Here is an 18,644-nt window from a genome sequence, read left to right as displayed (position 1 = left end):
GATATGCATGTGACTCCTGAGAAAAGCTGACCTAGCAATCAGTTTTTCAGGATTCAGTTCTGTTAAGGTCCTCAATTTTTGTCACCTACAAACTAGGTAAATAGTAATATTTTTTATGCAAATTAATGCGTTTAAATGTTTAATTTTTGATCTACTGATTTTCATTTTATTTGAATAAAAATATAAAGATAAAAATAAATATAAAATAGATAAAAAGACTGATAATTGAATAAATATCAATAAATGTCTGAAACTAGTACATTAACCAAGTCTTTCCAAAGTTAATAAACACAGCCATTTGAATTTGCTTCAGGCTAAAACTTGTCATTCAGAGTTGATGGTGGAGATGCAAATTGTTTCTCCAAAGAGCTGTTTATATCGGTTAAGCTGCTGCTTACATGTAAAGCAGTGGGGAAAAGGGAAAAGACAAACACTTTCTCAGGCTTCTCATGATTTTTTTAATCTATCTGTGTAAAAATATGGCTTACAGTTTATTGCTGAAATGTAGGAACCTGAAGACTCCTGTCCACAGTTTTAAATTTAACAAGTATTTCAATTACTTCCAGAATAATCACTTCCAGAACTTTAGTACTGTACTATTAATAGTTATGCCCCTTCTACTCATGCAGAGAAATTCTCACAGGAGTCATGGACCCCAAAATGCCCAACTGAAACCATACCATGACAATTCATTGCTTTTTATCATAAATAGATAAAGCAGTAACTTGTATCATTTTTCTTCCATGAGGTGAGAAGTTGCAATAATCATTTCTTTATAATAATTTCAATTTTACTAAAATGTTTCTGAAAATAACAATAAATGATGACACACCCATGTTTGCATCAGATGCTATCTATTTCCATCTTGACTTTTTTTCTATATCTTAGCAAAGGTGTGAAAGAATATTTAAGACTCTAGAAAAAGCAATTTCCTTAGGGAAGCTTTAAGTTTATTTTTTCCAAATAACAAATGATTTTCTAGCATAACTAAAACTTAACTAACCAGTTTGTTGAAGCAACAAGTTGGCCTAGAAAAGTTTTTAATGCAAACCTTTGAATTTTCTTACTCATCATCTTTCTTCATCCTCTTCCTTGTCTAAAACAGAAGTATATTAGATACAAATAATCTTTTGAATCAAAGTTCTATATCATCACAACTTTTCTATATCACAGATGGAGGTGCTGATGATATAGGAGTTAGGGATATGTGAGTACAGGCCCAGAAAAAGTCTTAAAAGTTTAAATTTTTAAAAATTGAAATCTTCATTAGGGAATTGCTAATTTTCTCCTTTTTCCTTCTAAAGAAAAACTACAGAAAAATAATTCAATGCATTGTTAATTAGCTGCATTCTATATGTTTATAAAAATGTAAAAGCAATATTTCATAAGAACTTTGGAGAGTAGGGCAGATGGGTGAAGACTGAAGCATATATTTTTTTTTTTCTGAAACATATTTTCATCTTATCTTGAATGCTGGATTACAGGACAGATTACACCACATAATGAAAGTCACAGGCCACTAATCAAATGATCCAAAAAAAAAAGAAAAGATTTTTGCCTTCTTACTTATCCTCCTTTTTGTTAAGAGAGAACTGACTCTTAAGTGATCACTTTGATAAATAAACCCCAGAATAACAAGGTTTAATCTGTGGAAAATATGTTCTGCAGCTGGGACTCATGAAGCTCTTCCTGCCAATTGTGCCAGAGAAGTCTGTTGTAACATCAGCTTCTAAATTCCACAGCAAATTAATTAATACATTGATATAAATGGTTGTCTAGCTATGTTGGAGGATTTTGAGAGATGGACACTTAACAGAATGATGTGTCTTTAATTGGCAATTAAAGGCTCTCTTCAGTCAAATCAGTCATTGAGTTCTCACTTTAGAACTCTGTGGTATTGGGTTCCCTGTAGAACTTCTATTATTCTCTGTATGAAAACATACTTACCCCTATGCAGCATGAAGGGAAAATGAGAATGGGTGAATGTTCTTAATTTGACCTCTTTGGTTAACCTTTGAGAATTTTCATATCCCAATCCCCAATTTGTGACCTTAAGTATGGGTTATTACTTTACATATTTTTTCTTCTGTTTATTTTGCTGGGATTGTGTATGGTAATTAGTTTTAAAAAGTAAAGCTTAATGCCCCAAAATAATGCTATATAGATAAATCGATCCCTTTTGCTATATGTAAATTGAGCATAGAAGCCCTTCACTGTAATTGTAATTTTCTCAGTTGAGTCAATACAGTAGAATCAGGGAAAGTCAGCCACAATCTTCAGACATCTTGGCTTTCTTTTAAGGAAAAAAAAAAACTACCTTCTCAATATTCTGCTAAATAAAGACGCTGTACAAGAAAACAACAACAACAACAACTAGCTATAATTAATTTAGGAGACCTCAATCATCTCCTTATGTTCATTGATTTTTGGTATTCTTGGACAACTAGCATGACAGCAAACCAAAAATGTATGTAATACTGAATGCCACAACTGTTTCCCAGTTTTGAGACTTAAACTCCTAAGTTGTTTTGACTGGGCAACTAATAGCAATTTAGATAGTTCTGTACAAATTTAGAGACATGAGATGCAAAACCATGACTGTATTCCAACACATTTTTCTTGTCAGAACCATTTAAATCACCATCTTACACAAGTACATATTGAAACTCAAATTTAAGCATTTTTATTTTTATGTACATTTCATTTGTCCAGAAATAAAATATCTAAATACAGACAGACTGTAATGTTGTATATGTATAGCTGTCAACAATACTTGAGCTGAATAAATGCTTTGTACATTAAGTTTGCCTTTTTAATGGGGTTCACAGCTACATTGATAGAATGGATTCCTCATATCCTTTTTTTTTCTTTTTTAACCAATAACAAGCAGAGAGACAAGTACATAGTTAATATTAATAAGCAGCTCAAATAACACTTGGTTAAACTATGTACAATACAAACCATTCATACAAATGAAGACTAGGATATTGAATTTGTTACAATATGTGTAGTAAAGATAAGACAGACACATAACTTACATGGTGTCTGTCAGGCATTTCCCTTCTTATATAATGATCAGAACTTATTTTAAGCAACCTTAGCTGGTCTCAACTTTGCAAAAGTCCAATGATTGGTGATGAAAGCTGTAATCCAGTGTCTGCCCACGTGTAAATTCCAAATGTTTGCCCATCTTTACTGAGAACAGGCTCCCTCCATAGAAAAAAGAGCCATCTTGTATCACCTTGAATGTGCCTACTGAATGCTGGAAAAAGTTACTACACTTGTTGTGTTCATAAAATAAAGAATACTGAGCTCTAAAGACACATTTTTTTTTCCAATTTTAACAAGCATATACTCCTACAGTAGTATTTACCAGTACAGCTACTCCAAGCAGTAGAAATGCATGAGTGGGGATTATTGATTAGCATGTACTCAAGACTTTAAAGGAGATTTCCATAACAGCAAGTGCTAAAAACCATTCACTGTCTAGTTAATCCTTTTGCTTGATGATCGTTTATCCTGAACCATTATGAGTCAGACAACGAAAGCCCTCTTGACAAGAATCATGACGGATGCCAGCTGAAATGTATATGAGAGTGTGTCTGTGTACATCTATGTGTGAGAGCATGTCTTCAAGTGTGGCTTTAGAATCTGTGGTGATTTACAACTATACTGAGAGATGAAGCTGACTGGGCAGAAATTACATCAGATTGTTTTCCACAAGCGTATTTGCAGCCAGTTGACGAGAGCAGCAGTGTAGACACATTCCAGGCAACAGATGGGACCTTCCTCTTGAGGTAACAGCCCTGTCATGTGACCTTGAATTCCTCAGGCTTCAGTCTCACCCCTACATTCATCCTCATCCAGAGGGGAAGTAAGGTGTGTCGCTGTGGTAGTTGTAGTCGGGGCACACTTTCTGTACGAGTTTATAATCTGTACTATAAAAGGAAATGTAAATACAGATCACCTTAAAGGGCTTGGAGCAGAGCCAGGACACATGACTTTGGGTCTGCTCCTGGTAACAGGTTTTTGAAGGGTCATAGTTGCAGAGTGTGTTCTTGGTAGCCTTGTCAACCTTTTCATATTCAATGCGACAATTAAAGGACTTGGAATCTTTGGCATCAATCACGGTTTGCTGTGCCAAGTCGAATTCCACTATTTTCGTAGGGGGCACCAAGCTGACAGATACGTTCCCTTGACCAGTGGAATTATGCCTGAAATAAACACTGAATGTCCCATTGCCATGATCTACAATTTTCCCAGTTATCAATAGGTTTAGCTTCACTGTTTTGATGTTGGAATGAAAATCACCCCATCCAAACATTTTCTTAAACTTGCCCGTCTTAACAATGGGCCTTCGCTTGGCCCTGGGCCGAGGCTCTTGAAGGTCTGTGGAGTTCCTCAGCCAGTCCCAGAGGTCTTGCTCAGAATAAGGTTCTGGGGTGTCATATCGCAGGTCTAAATCTGTATCATTTTCTTTGCCACGAAAAGTCTGTGACAGGAGTCGGCTGATAGACAAGTCTTTGCTGCTTTCTGTCCATATATGCTTTAGTGTGGATTTGCTGCTTCCTGATTTTAGAAGTTCTGACTTTCCACCGTTTGTTAAATTGGCACATGTGACCTGCAAATGGAACAGAAAAATGGCGTTTACATCTCTCTATCTGAGAACACCCAACACAAAGATCCAAGCCCTTTCTCAGAGGCTGGGAATTAAAGTACCTTCAGCACCTAGCCAATATTTATTAGGCCATGATAAAGTACCACTTCTATTTCATACAATGATGGGAGAGAGGGGGTGTAGGTGGATAAAAGCCACTAAACATGACAGAAAGACTATATAAAAACATTTGACGAGAAAAAGGCCACCTAACATGAATAAAGCAAATTAAATTCAAACATAAATCACACTAAAGTAATTACTTCTCAGCACCAAAATCCAAACACTCTTAAAATAAAATTTTACAAACGATTATGTTACTTTTTTACTTCAAGATCACCATAAGCTTTATAATAGTATGATTCTCAGAAATACGTCGACTGACGTACTATAGGCTTTTGGTAGTCCACAGCCATAGTCACATAAGGAAAGTTAGTTTGGCAAGGAGGCTGTAGTATATTTTATCTGGTCAAAACAAAATAACATGTTTATGATCACCCATTATTAGCAAGAAACATACTGTATAAGACAATTGTTTCCATTAAGGAATTTAAAATGCGATCTAGGAAGACAAACATTAACTGATAAGAGTAGTGCAGATCTTTTGATTTTAGAGTTTATTTTTGTCTTTGTTTGTTTTGTTTCAATGAAATTTAATCAATTGGTCAAACATCCAAATCTGTACTTGCCTAATTCTATAGGCATTGTTCTTATTGCAGCCTCTATATTTATCTTTAGTATAAAAGAAATGAATACATATCCTAATCTCTAGAATTACATAGATAGTTTCCCATTCTTCAGGTGGCAAAAAGAATAAATACAAGCATGCATTTGGTAATGGCTTGGTACTTGTGTCTCATCATCAACACAGTTGATCAAGGAGAGGGGCTGTAATGAGATGCATCATGGTGCGCTGGCTCATGAAGCAGTAATGAAATTGTCCCAAAGAAGAAGTGAAAAGGGATTTAGAGTTCATTTACCAGCAGCATATAGGGAGTAAAAAAAAAAGGGAAGTGTCAGATTTCAAGGAGAAAGAACCAACCTATTGAAGAGGATGCTAAGATTCTGATAGCAGAACAACCTCTGATTTTCAGGTAGAATAGAAATTTACTTCTAAATTATACTCTCCACAGCTATAGTGATTATGACTCTGTAGTCTGACACCCGCGAATTCCAATCCAGGCTGTGATCCTTCACAGCTGTATAGTGTGGGCAAGTTGCTTAACTTGTTTATACTTCTGTTTTTCTCTTCTACAGAGTAGGAGAATGATGCCGCTTTCCCTCACATGGCTGTTTTGAGAATTAAATAGGACACTCCATTTAAAGCACTAATGGACAGTCACCTGGACACGATGAGTGTTCAACATTAGTATTCTAACTATTATCATCCTCAAACATTTTATCTCTGAATTCCACTGGTTAATATTTTATGTAAATGAATAACTTACAGTAGGATTTGAGAGCAAAGGGTATCTTTATAAGAAAATCTCCCTTTTATATAACCAAAAACCTAAAGCAAACAATTTAAATATATATATACTTTTGAAAGTGCTGCTGTAACAATCTAAAAACATAACAAGTTGAGTAGATAGTAAAACTCAGGTTAATAAGACATGAGCATAAGTTCATCTATTAAACTGTTCAACTATCAAATGCAATGAATGTATTAGCCTTCAATGGTGTGATGTGAACAGCTTCCAGTGGTGCAGACAGTCAAGAAACCTCTCTGGAATATCTCACTTTGGGTACAGAATCAAAGCAAGTTGTAGTCATCAACACTGCCTTCAATATTCTTATTCTCTCTTCTCTTCCCTTTCAGGGCAATGTCTCAAAGAGAATACCAGTCATGAAAAATCAGGGAGGGTCCTTAGGAAAGTCCCCAGATCTGTTCAGTATACAAAACACTGATTCATTTTGTCTTATTAATTCAATAACTATATAGTGAGATTCCGCTAATATTCAGTAAAATAATAGTAATACAAAGGTAAATGAAACATGGTTCTTGCCCTCAAGATGTTCAAAATCTAATAGTGAAATCAGTTAAGCAAATAGCAGTGTGATGTAACCAACACTATGTATGATATTCTTGGAGTCATAGTCAAAGTTAAAAGGTAGAGAAGATGTAACAGAGGAGATGATACTCAGATCTGGCAGATAAAAAAGAGGTTCAGAACTTCAACAGATAGTGAATAGGCCAGAGAAGTTCTCCTAAGTATAAGGAACATACCATGTAAAAGTAAAAAGTTGAGAAGGAACATGTCACACGTAAGAATGGAAAATTGTTCCTTACCTCTGAACATTAGGGAGAATTGACTGGGAGGATAAAGAGAAGAAAAGGTTGCAAGAAGTCAGCAGAACCTGAAGAAGGTAGGCTAGGGTCAAATTATGAAGGTTCTAGGGTCAGTTTGTGAAGGCATTTAAAATTATTATTATATATGATGGGGAATCCCTAAATTTCGGCATGTTTTGCTTTTAAGTAGGTCATCCTGGCTGTAGAAAAATCACCGATTGGACATTGAAAGGTGGATTGGTAGGGAGAGAACTTGAGGGAATAATTAGTTAAATAACAAATTGCAATACTTCATTCGAGAAAGTAAATGAGCTTGAACCAAGGCAGTGGCAGAGAAAAAGAAAAAGAAAAAATGGATATAAGAGATATTTTAGAGGTAGGATTAACTCAACTTGATGATTTACTGGCTAAGCAGGAGCAGGAAAAAGTTGCAAATTAATGAGTTTGCTCACATCTGTAAGGAATACAAAAGTAACAAGTTAAAAAAAAAGTATAAACACTTGAAAAGAAGCCTCTTGATTTTTGAATTCACTACAAAGGACCTTCTTGGAGCAAGTTTCAGTAGTGGTAAAGAGACGATGTAAGATGACAAAGAACAGCAGCAAGCTTAACACATCTACTCCCAGATGCAATCAGGAATCCTTGGCTTTCTCACTCTATTATATTGCTTACATCTTAAGCATTTTCATTTTTGCAACACATAAATGTACACATAAAATTGAAATCGATTTTGAGCCTTACTGAATAAACGATACCATTTTTTTTAAAAAACCCTTATACTGAGAACACCCTGTACCATTGATTTTACAAACACAATAAAAGAGTTTCTTTTTAAAAGTCACCTAAAGATCCTTCCACGTCAGTATATCAAATGATAACAGAGGTGGCAAAGACTATGGCATAAAATGAGACCAAAAGAAAAATCTGACAATTTCTAATTGACTAAATTCCAAAAAGGCAAAGCATCGTGAACCTTCTTTTCTACAAAGAGTAATTTTTCCTATAACATTGAAAACACCAAAGATACTTCCTAACTGAATATAATTTTCCAAGGCAAAAGTGGCCAATGCCCGCCCACTCCAAAGGAGTTGACCCACTAGTCCAGTGATACCATTTCCACAAATTATGTGATTTGCCTGTTTTAGAAACAATGAGAATCATAAAGACTCAACATGATTAGGTATATGCATTTTAAAGCTTATGTTTCTTTTGAGAACATTCAAATATAGGTGCAAAGAGAAGGGTCATTTTCTTCAACCGTAAACAAAGACAGAGCTAGGATCTAACATGAAGGGAGCATGTATGAGGCAGGACCTGTGTGTGGAGCTGGGGAGAAAAGACTACTGTTGACTGGTGGGAGTGTAAGTATATAAGAAGTTGCAATGATCTTGGTCTAGCTCCTCCTTTATATACCTCAGGGTCATGCTTTCGCATTGCTTTCTCTAACATCTTTTCATTGCAGGCTTACAATCATAATGTCAATATATTATCTTTTAAAATATTGTTGAGGGCTTCCCTGGTGGCGCAGTGGTTGAGAGTCCGCTTGCGGATGCAGGGGACACAGGCTCGTGCCCTGGTCCGGGAAGATCCCACATGCCGCAGAGCAGCTGGGCCCGTGAGCCATGGCCGCTGAGTCTGCGCGTCCGGAGCCTGTGCTCCGCAACAGGAGAGGCCACAACAGTGAGAGGCCCGCGTACCGCAAAAAAAAAAAAAAAAAAAAAAAAAAAAGATGTTAAAATATTGTTGAAAGGCACCACTTGGGAAAAATAAACTTCACTGCCACTTCAACTATGCTCCTGCCCTTATGAGATTTTATACAAACATTTCACTCTTTTACATGTACATCTCCAACTAGAGGCGCCTCCAGATGTCTGTGTCCCTCTTTTTACAAAAGAGCAATAAGATGCCTTTTAATTTCTACCAAACCACACATTTACTGTTGATCTATTACTGTTCAATATAAATTATCTCAAGATTACTTTGAAAATCATGTATTTATTTCATCAACTGTATGAGTATTTAAGCCAAACAAAAATTTTAGATAACCTGATGCTTAAGCAGTATCTCTGATCAGTGAATAACTAATCAACAAAACGGCCTTGCTCTGTGATTACAACTTCATTTTGGCAGCTTTATGATTTCCTAGGTTGAATATATGTTGCATACTATTAACTGCTATTGGTTAAGGACATACTATATTCCAGACATTGTAATTAGCATCTTACATATGGCATTGCATTTCATTTAAACCACACACACGCACTCACTCATTCACTCACTCACACACAGACTTTAAGATCAATATTGTTATTTTCAGCTTACAGGCAGAGATATGGAAGCTCAAAAAAGACTTATGCAAGATTACTGCTGGTAAATGAAAGAGCTACTGCTTAGCTACTCCACAGGGTATTTCCTTTATTTTTAAAATCATTTTAATCATTCAATTGTACATTAATATATGTTTATCAAAACATTTAAACATTATAGGATTTATGAACTGAAAATTAAAAGCCTATCTTCATCATCAACCCCTGTTCCCTTACAATCCCACCTCTCTCTCCAAAGGTAAAACCTCAAATTTTTGATGTATATTGTTTCTAAATATTTTCACTATTTTTACATGTATAAATATTTTACATAAATAGTGTCATATTTTATGATTTGCATTTTGTATTTTTCCAGTCAACAAAGTATCTTGGAGATGCATACGTCTTAGTACATCCAGGTATATCATCTTTATTAAATGGGAAATAGAATTTTAGAATATGAATGTATCATACTTCTATTTTGGGGATACCTTTTGTGATAGATCCCTAATTATTACATTGTTTCACAGCCAGGTTACCTAGACTTATTTTTTTAGCCTTGATTCCATTGGTTTTTCTGTTCATTGTTGCTTCAGATAACTTACTCCCTCCTCTCTTGAGCTGGATTTTCATTTCTATGGTTGTATAGATTTGTGTGATTCTTTTAAAAAGAGTTCAAAAGAGATAAACTATCTGAGTTGTCCCATGCCTAAAAATGTCTTTACTGGCCATAGTCTTACACTGGGCAGAATAGTCATTCATCTCTTAACTCATTTTGTTGTGTTTTATTTTCTTCTCTCTCCAAAAAATGTAGGATTTTTTTCTATTTCAGGTATTGTGAAATCCCACAAGGTGGGCTACGTGTGCTCATGCTTTCTCCAGACCCTTTCTTAACTAGTTTAGGGAAAAGCACACAGATATTTATAGACACGTTAGACTCTTTTTCATAGAGTTCCACCAAGAGGACTATAATCTCTTTGAGGGATGCTCTTTCTGTATTATGCCATTTTGTAACTTGGGAGAGAGAGTACCTCGCATAGAGTAAGTACTCAATAAATGACATATATGGTTTATATTCTTATTTACATCTATTTCAATAGTGAAGGTTCATTGATTCTTTAGCCACAACCAAGATTTTGGTGGGATATGTGGCCCATAGAGGTTTCTCTCCTACAAGTTTAGAGCATAGACTTCATTGACAATACTTGGAGTTCCTGTATTATATGTGATAAGCCAGAGGAAATGGGTTAGTATTTTAATACATCAAAAACACATCATTTCCTTCTGCTACAAAGCAGTGCTCCAGGAGTAGCAGTGCTGCCTTAACAATAGAAAAGCAGAAAAGGAACTCATGCCTCTCCCTTAATCTAGTAGTTGCTGGAGGCTGTATTGCATAGGAACTAAGAAAATGGGGTTTGCAGTCAGAGATCACAGGGCTAAATCCAAAATCTGCTGCTTTATCACCAGTGACCCCTTAGAGCCATATTGTTTTCCAACTAGAAAATAGAGATGATACCTTACTCACGGTGTTTTCGTGAAGATAAAATAAAAGCTTTTATATGTGGCACAAATAAAAGTATGAAAAGTAGTATGAGTTCAACACCTGAGAGCTATCATGCTTAGCTAGGTTATGAAGCCCCGAAGAAAAGGAAAACAAGGCTTTCAGAATGCGCACGGCTATTCTATCCCCATCTTCTGACTGGAGACATTACATCTGCTCAAACGGTCCAAACAAACTGAGATGGAAATTAGCATAATTGTAACAACTCTGTGGTCATCTTTAGTAGTAGGTGGTGGTAGGAGACCACCCTGATTATGTACATTACAATTTAGTATTGGCAAATATTGGCAATAATTAATCTTTAACCTAACAACTTTAAAAGAAGACATTCTGATCAGCCTGCACATTCCAGGCCATCCTTAAAAACTAGAAACATGGTATGTTTCCATCACTTGAAGAAATGGCTAAGAATTTTAGTATGTTACTCCATGAGTTCTCATGATCCCATGCAGGATGGCTCACTTCCAACATAGGGCACCAACTATTCCCTACATTATTGTATTGGAGATTGGTCCTGAGTCATAGGTAATTGAGTACCTCACAAGTTTGTATAACTATACAGTTAGTTTTCCCTTTGATTCTTCCTCCTGTAGGTCCTCTCATGAAAATTATCTTGAAAATGTTTTTGGTTCTTTAACTGCAGGAGAAAAAGCATGCCTTGTGAAGAGCCATGAACTACTGTTTCTGCTACTGAGAAACAGAATTTTTCATCTTACAAAAATATTGTCTCTTCCCTCATGCTCACTTTATAAACATATAGATATAAGTTTTGATATATAGACACATTAACGTTGGTGAGAAATTAAAAATTATATTCAACGTAGTCCCACTTAACCCATTCTCTCAAAACATAATTACAGATTACCTTACCCAGATTTGCATTGCAAAAGTTGCTTCTTTTTTTAGCATTTTACATTACTTCCATTTAAAATGTATAAGGAATATCTCATGTGAGTACTCCTGGATACTTGGTTATAATAATGAACAAAACACTTAAAATAACATGTTGAAAAACTATTTCCTGTCTGAAACAAAGCCACTTCAGCATTATTTTTTCATTATGCATAAAGAGATTTTAATTTGTCAGTAAATCTAGCTGTCTTTAAGGAAAAGACAAATACTGCATATGTAGGAATAGCTGGGTTAGATTCAGGGTCTTTCTTTCTGAACTGGAGGCCAATATGAGTGATGGTCCATAATAAGGCATGTACATGGAGGCTTTTGAAAGTTTATAGCTTCTTAAAGTCCAAAGAAGTACACACCTATCTAGAATGGACCAAATGAGGAAGGACTGACTCACTTTCCAATCCTATTTCCAGCAACCTATACATACATATTGTCTCATATACAGCGATGGTATAAGAGAACATACTGAATTCACTTTATCCAACAGAACTCAAATTCCTCAGGAAATAATAACTTTGATATTTTTGAGACAATATGCCTACTTAACACCCTTTGATTTTCCAGAGGTTGATCTGAAAACCCTCCAAAAGACAGAGGAAGAAGTCGTTATATAAAGAAAGTGATAGAGACTAGTTGCAGTGGAATATCATCCCTGTACCATTTAGATCCTGGATTCATTCAAAAATTCTTCTAGGACTTCTTTCTTATCAGGCTAGAAGGTGTGGAGACTGATCAGAGCTTCACGGGTACAGAGTGGACAACAAGGCAGACGATCAACCCAGAAATACAAAAGGGGATGCAGATTCTGGAAATACGGTCCCTCCACATTCCTGTAAAAGTACTGTAAACTGGGAATCTCCAGCTTCCCGAAGTGGAACAAATCCAATGTCCTGTGAACAGACAAAACCAACAAAGAGAATCGACCCCTCACCCTTTTATCAAAGGATGGTGATGCTGGAGTTTTAGTTAGGTAAAACCTTTTGACATTGAGTAAATATATATCTTTGGATCATGCCTTGACCAGAGCAAGATGTGGTAAAGCATATCCAGCCTAGAGCACCAGGCCCCACTATGGCTCTAAGGCATAGCTCAGGGAAGACACAACTCATGCACTGAAGGAACTTCAAAGGTCCCTATGTCCATGAGAAAACAATTCCCTTGAAAGCTCTTAAACCAACCTGTTCTTTTCTGAAGTCCCTCTGATAAGATTAGCATCCGTTCTTTGATATTTGTTTCTTCCATGTAACATTCTTAGCACTCGGGAAACACAAATCTCTTACCCAATTATTGTCAGTTTGGGAACCAGATACACCATGAGTCTGGGCTACATTTCACTTCGGTCTTGGCCCTACCCTTTCCCCCTATTCCCAGTTTCTTAAAGCATGGCATGTGGAATCTCATATCAAAAACCCAAGTGCTGAGGGAAAAGGATGCTTAGGCAGAGAGATCTCATCAACAAGGAAAAAGATGACCTCTGGATTTAGGTGCTGTGGCTTTAAGTTAATCAGATGTAAAACTGAGTGGTATGCCTAGATTCCAAAAAGAAAAGTACTTGGCTCTTTCTGTTACCAAGGAAATTAAGTGGACCGTTTCACTAAATCAAAGAAGAATATTCACCCAGATTATGTTACAGGAGGAGAAGAGATGGGTCATGGAGAGATAGAGCAAACAGAGCCCAAAGAGACTGAGGACGATGTAAGAGTAGTCACAATAGAAAGGATGGATGGAGGAAAGTGTGCGTGCAAGCAGAGCTCTGAGATTCCCTTGACCTTTAATGTACTTTAAAATGACTTATCACAGCATTAATGTGAACTGCTGTGAACACTGTGGATAGAAGGAGTCATAGGAGAATTGAAAGAAAGACAGGCTGTTAGAGTAGAATTTCCTCTCCTCCCCGACCCCCCACCCATTATGTCCCCACATGCATACTTCCAAACTCTGAGAGGGCGTTTACCCTTTTCAAAAGAGCTGGGTAACACTCCACCTGCCACTAGAGGGCACAGCTAGGACATCTGACAGCTGTCTCTATTCCTGGTGCTGAAGTCAGATGGAATTGTGTCACTAGGGGCCCCAGAGCTCTTTGAAAAAAGAAGATGGACCAGGAACCTTTGTGGTACCTGCTGACTGTTGCAGCCCCTGGAAGCTACCTCTTCTATGAGCTGCAGAGACCAGGAAGGTCACTGTTGCTCAAGAAACTACTACAGAAGCCATCACCAACTAAAGAAGCAGTTGTGAGCCTTTGATTCCTCACAGAGGGTATTTTCGGGGTCTAGGTCAATGCAATGTATTTCTACAACTCCAGCTGCATTTTGGCTGCTCTTCCCTTTGGCCTCAGAGTTCAGATCACATCGGACTTTTTTATGTGTTCTCTTTCTTCCAACTTCAGGACCTTTGCATGGGCTGCTTCTCCATCCTGGAATCCTTTCTACCCACTCCCATTTGCTTAGCTAACTCCTACTCACCCTCTAGCCCAACCTAAAGTTCATTTCTACAGGAATGGTTGATCCTCTCAGAGAACCTTGTGCTATTTTTGTTCATAAAAGTAATACTATTATCTATACCTATACCTATATCCTTATCTATCTATCATCTATCTATCTATCTATTCATCTTCTTTCTCTGAACTGTCATCTCCATGGGGGTGGGAGTGGTCATTTAATACCTTAGTCACTACTACTACACTTTATAAAATGCCAGGTTCCAAGTAGGTGCTCTATAAATATCAGCTGAATGAATAAATGCATGTTTGAATGGAGTGCCTACCTACACCTAATGATGTTCCTTCACAGATGAGCTTGCCCCATAAACAGATAAACAGCTCATTTTCTGGCATAAATAAAAGTGTTTATATTGTAAGCCTTCATGGAGGCTTTGTGTAATTCTGTAAACATCCACAGTGGTGCAAGAGAAAAGGTGATAGTTTTCTAAGAAAATACAAGTGAGTTGATGCTATAGGTCATTATAACCAGACAGGAATGTTACATCAAAAGTCTCCAAATAAATGTGAGTATTATTTAAATCAAAGTGAAAAGTGAATAAGAGCAAAAATGCCTATATGAACATAACTATTTTGGAGGCTTTACAAGTATCAGAAAAGCTTAATGAAACAATGAGTGTGGTCTCTTGGATGGCAGGAAAGTTAGTGTCATCTTCTGGATTTTCTCTCTTGAATTTCCAGAAATTTGATGCTAAGACAGAAATGAAAGAAAATGCTGATGGGATTCTAAGAGCAGAGGTTCCTTCAACAGGAATCTGCCAGACTTTCCGGGGGCATTATGTTTGCACTATTCAAGTGGATACTGTATTGACAAATAGTAATTGAAATAGGCAGTTAGGCATGTGTTAGGCTATTTCTTTGCATAAATGCCCACTTTCTTGGAAAATGCAGTGGGGTTTTATAAACTTGAAGCAATACAACCAGTTTTATGGATGTGTTTGCAAAGGCTCAAATGGAGCTATAAAAATGTTCATTAACAGTACAAATTAAATTGTTATTAAAAAATATGAGTCTTACAGGAATGTTTGGCTTTACTCTAGAGTTGACAGAGTATAAATACAGTACAACTGTGACATTTCTGCTTTTTGTCTATATCACTAAAATCCACGATTGTTGAGAGTTAGAATCACAAAACATCTGAAGCTAAAAGGGACCTTGAAAATAATTTCATGACTTAGGAAGCTGAGTCCCATAGAGCTGAAGTAACTCACCTAAAGTTCCCACGGTGGTTAGGGGCAGAGTTAAAACTATAGTGAAGGTTTCCTAGTATTCAGTCCACTCTTCTTGAGTTCTAAAGTTTCCATAAGAGCTGGTACCTTATGTCTCCTCCAGAGTTTACTGAAACTGGAAATCAGGGTGTCAACTTCAAAATAAGGAACTGGCTTATCTTTGCTCTTAATTTTGTGGAAGGAGGGGATACTATGGAAATTTGCCATCGTTTGCTAACCCTGAAACAAAGAGGCACTAACCCAGTGAGTGTATCTCAATTACAGCTTGGAGTCTCCTGGATTGACTATGTGCACAAACCCATGCTCAGACCTCCTGAGACTTAAGTCTGAACAGTGACTGCTCTGAGGGGAGAGAGAATCAAAACGAGCAAACAGTTGTCATAGGTTTTCAGTTAAGCAAATGATAACACAGAGGGAGTTATTCTTTAGTCTCTAAAAGAGAAAGTGCTTTATATTTGTTTCCAAAAAATTTGTCAGTTCCTATTTTCAGAAGACTTATTATTTTTTTAAAAAAAAAGCAAAGTTAAAGCAAAAGTTTGTCAGATTCTCTCTTCTATAAGTCCATCAGCAAGCATTTGTTAAATAACCATGATTTTTTTTAATTTTAAAAAATTAACCTCAGGGAAGTTATTGTACTCAGTCTAAATCTGTATGTCTGCTCATTCTAGATAACCTACATCAGTACTTTAGACTCTCTTATAGATAAGGTCCTACTACTTTGGAGCTGCCCTCCTGTTATGAGCCTTGAAAGTCAGTGATTCCCAAAAGAGATTACTAAAGTAAAGCCAGGGTAACGTGAGCTGTAATATATACTGAGGATTATAGCAGAATTGGTAGTGGGGGTGTTGGAATGTGTACTGTATTAAAAAGCTTATTCCAAGTGTATCATTGATTTGCTTCTAGTCAGAATATTTATTTCATAGTTTGACATAATGTTAAAGGAAGGTGTGAGATATATGTTTTTTTCTCAAAGTGGAGGCTGGTTTAAACAGTCAAGAAATGTATTTACAAGTGAAATCATCTTTTGCTAAGTAATCTTGGTTCTTTAGACAGACTGCAAGCATGATCTATCTTAGTTGGAATCTGCACAGAAAACAGTATTTATGTTTATATAGTTTTGTAATTTAAAAATTTCAATATAATTTCCAACTTACAGAAAGTTGCAAGAAACTTCCATACACTCTTTACCCAGATTCACCAATTAATTCCATTTGATCACACATCATTTTATTGCTTTCTCTCTCTTTCATTTATATACACATGTATATTTATATGTACATGTATATATGTACACGTTTATATGTACACGTGTGCGTTATCTATATTTCTGTGCGTCTAGGCCATTTTCAGAGTAAGTTGGAGACAGCATGCCAATTTACTCTTAAAGAAGTTCTAAAGTAATTCCTGAGAAATATTACATTTTCTTATATACACATAATACAGCTATCAAAAAAAATTAACCTTGATACTTTACTATAATTTAATCTATAGTCAATATCAAATTGTCCCAACAATACCCTTTACACTTACTAATTTTTCTGGTCCAATCCACTGTCATGCATTGCATTTAGTTCTTATGGCCATTCAGTAGCCTTTCTTTCTGTTTCTTGTCCTTTACATTTTTGTAAAATGTAAACATTATAGGCTACTTAATTTGTGAAATATTCCTCAGTTTGGGTTTGTGTGCTGCAAATCACTTTATAATAAAGTTCTAGAGCTTTCGACTGACAAAGACGATAATGGGAAAAGAGTGTTCCTGGATTTGACAGTGAAGGAAGCAATGCTTTGAGTAGTTGTAGAGAGAATAATATTATTGTACTATGCTAAATCATAGCCTTGCAAGTCATTTGGACTATTTAATATAATTTTACAGATAATTAATTTGCATTACGTATAATTGTTTTACTATTTTTGATAATAAACTCATTTAATTTTGTCATTTTATGGCTCTTTCATTTCACATTTTGTTTAAATGAAGCTAAAGTTTAAAAAAAAAAACCTGTTTCCTGGATTAACTAATCAATCTGAGGCTGACATTCTTTTAAGTCAGAGGATTTTTAAAGTAATATTTGCATAGTATTTACTTTCCAATCAAAAATTAGTATGTTATATGAGTAGATTGAACTCTGACAACCTCCCTGGGATGTTGATACCAATAATCCAATGATAGGTTGCAGGAAACTAAGACCCTAAGTCTCTGGCAAAGAGACTTCCTTCGAATCACACATCCAAGAAGCAACATTCAGATTCTGTGTCAAAAACCCCAGATTGCTCTGCTGTTACCACAATGTACTGCTATTTAACAAGAGTATACATGGTCATTCAGTTCCTTGAATGGGCATGAGCCAATTGACCTTGACCAAGTAGAGGTATCCTCATGCTTCAACCCTGTATGTAGAACTTCAAGTATTACTTGAATCATCATTCTTCCAAAAGAGCTGACTAGCATATCACTGTTCATTGCCCACCAGGTACTCAGGTATACAGACACTCAGTTAATTTCAAAGCAATAATCTCTTAAACCTCAATTTTCTCATTATAATTGATATGAATACCTTGCATTATTTTGAGAATTAGAAACAATGTATGTGAATATTTCTTCTCAATAAATGGTAGTTGTTAATAATACTTGCTCTGATTTGGTGTTTTTTAAACTCATCCAGATAGTTACATTGATCCGTGTGGTTATTTTGTATAGAAGAGTCTAATTTCCATAATTTAACGTCATGTAGAAAAAACTGTACATTTTAGGTATCTTGGAGTAGTGGTAAAAGCAGGGGCTCTGGAGCCAGGCCATAGGCTCTCATCCCAGCTCTTAAGGCAGATGCCCTTGTCCATGGGAATTGCCTAAATGGTGACATCCCAAGTCATTCTGGCAACCAGTGCACTGTTATTCCCTTGAAGTGGTAATACTCCAAGCGCAATATGATTTTCACTAATGATCCTAGTTTTAGAATGTGAAATTATGACTTTACAAAGAAACTTGATTTAAACTGTAGATTTTTAAAATTTTCTTTTCCTTCCTTCCTTCCTCCCTTCCTTCCTTTCTCTTTTCTTTGTTTCTTTGTCTTCCTTCCTTTCTTTCTTTTTAATGATACAGTATAGAGAAATACCACCCAATGCCCCCATCAGAGTTGTACTATCTAATCCATGACATTTTCTTTTTTTTCCCCCGATACGCGGGCCTCTCACTGTTGT

General features: G+C 36.1%; 1 protein-coding gene across 1 annotated transcript in view; it reads right to left on the bottom strand.

Moving 5' to 3' along the window:
• Positions 1-289: 289 nt before the first annotated feature.
• The window catches only part of NXPH1 (neurexophilin 1), a 293,558-nt gene continuing 275,203 nt past the window's right edge, over positions 290-18,644 (bottom strand). Inside the window, exon 3 of the mRNA XM_030857193.2 lies at positions 290-4,621. Within this exon, the coding sequence (XP_030713053.1) occupies positions 3,860-4,621 (762 nt within the window). The 3' untranslated portion in view covers positions 290-3,859. The remainder of the gene's footprint in view (positions 4,622-18,644) is intronic.

This window comes from Globicephala melas, chromosome 9, assembly GCF_963455315.2.
Source record: "Globicephala melas chromosome 9, mGloMel1.2, whole genome shotgun sequence".
Classification (NCBI taxonomy): domain Eukaryota; kingdom Metazoa; phylum Chordata; class Mammalia; order Artiodactyla; family Delphinidae; genus Globicephala; species Globicephala melas.
This window is presented reverse-complemented; position numbering and strand designations above follow the sequence as displayed.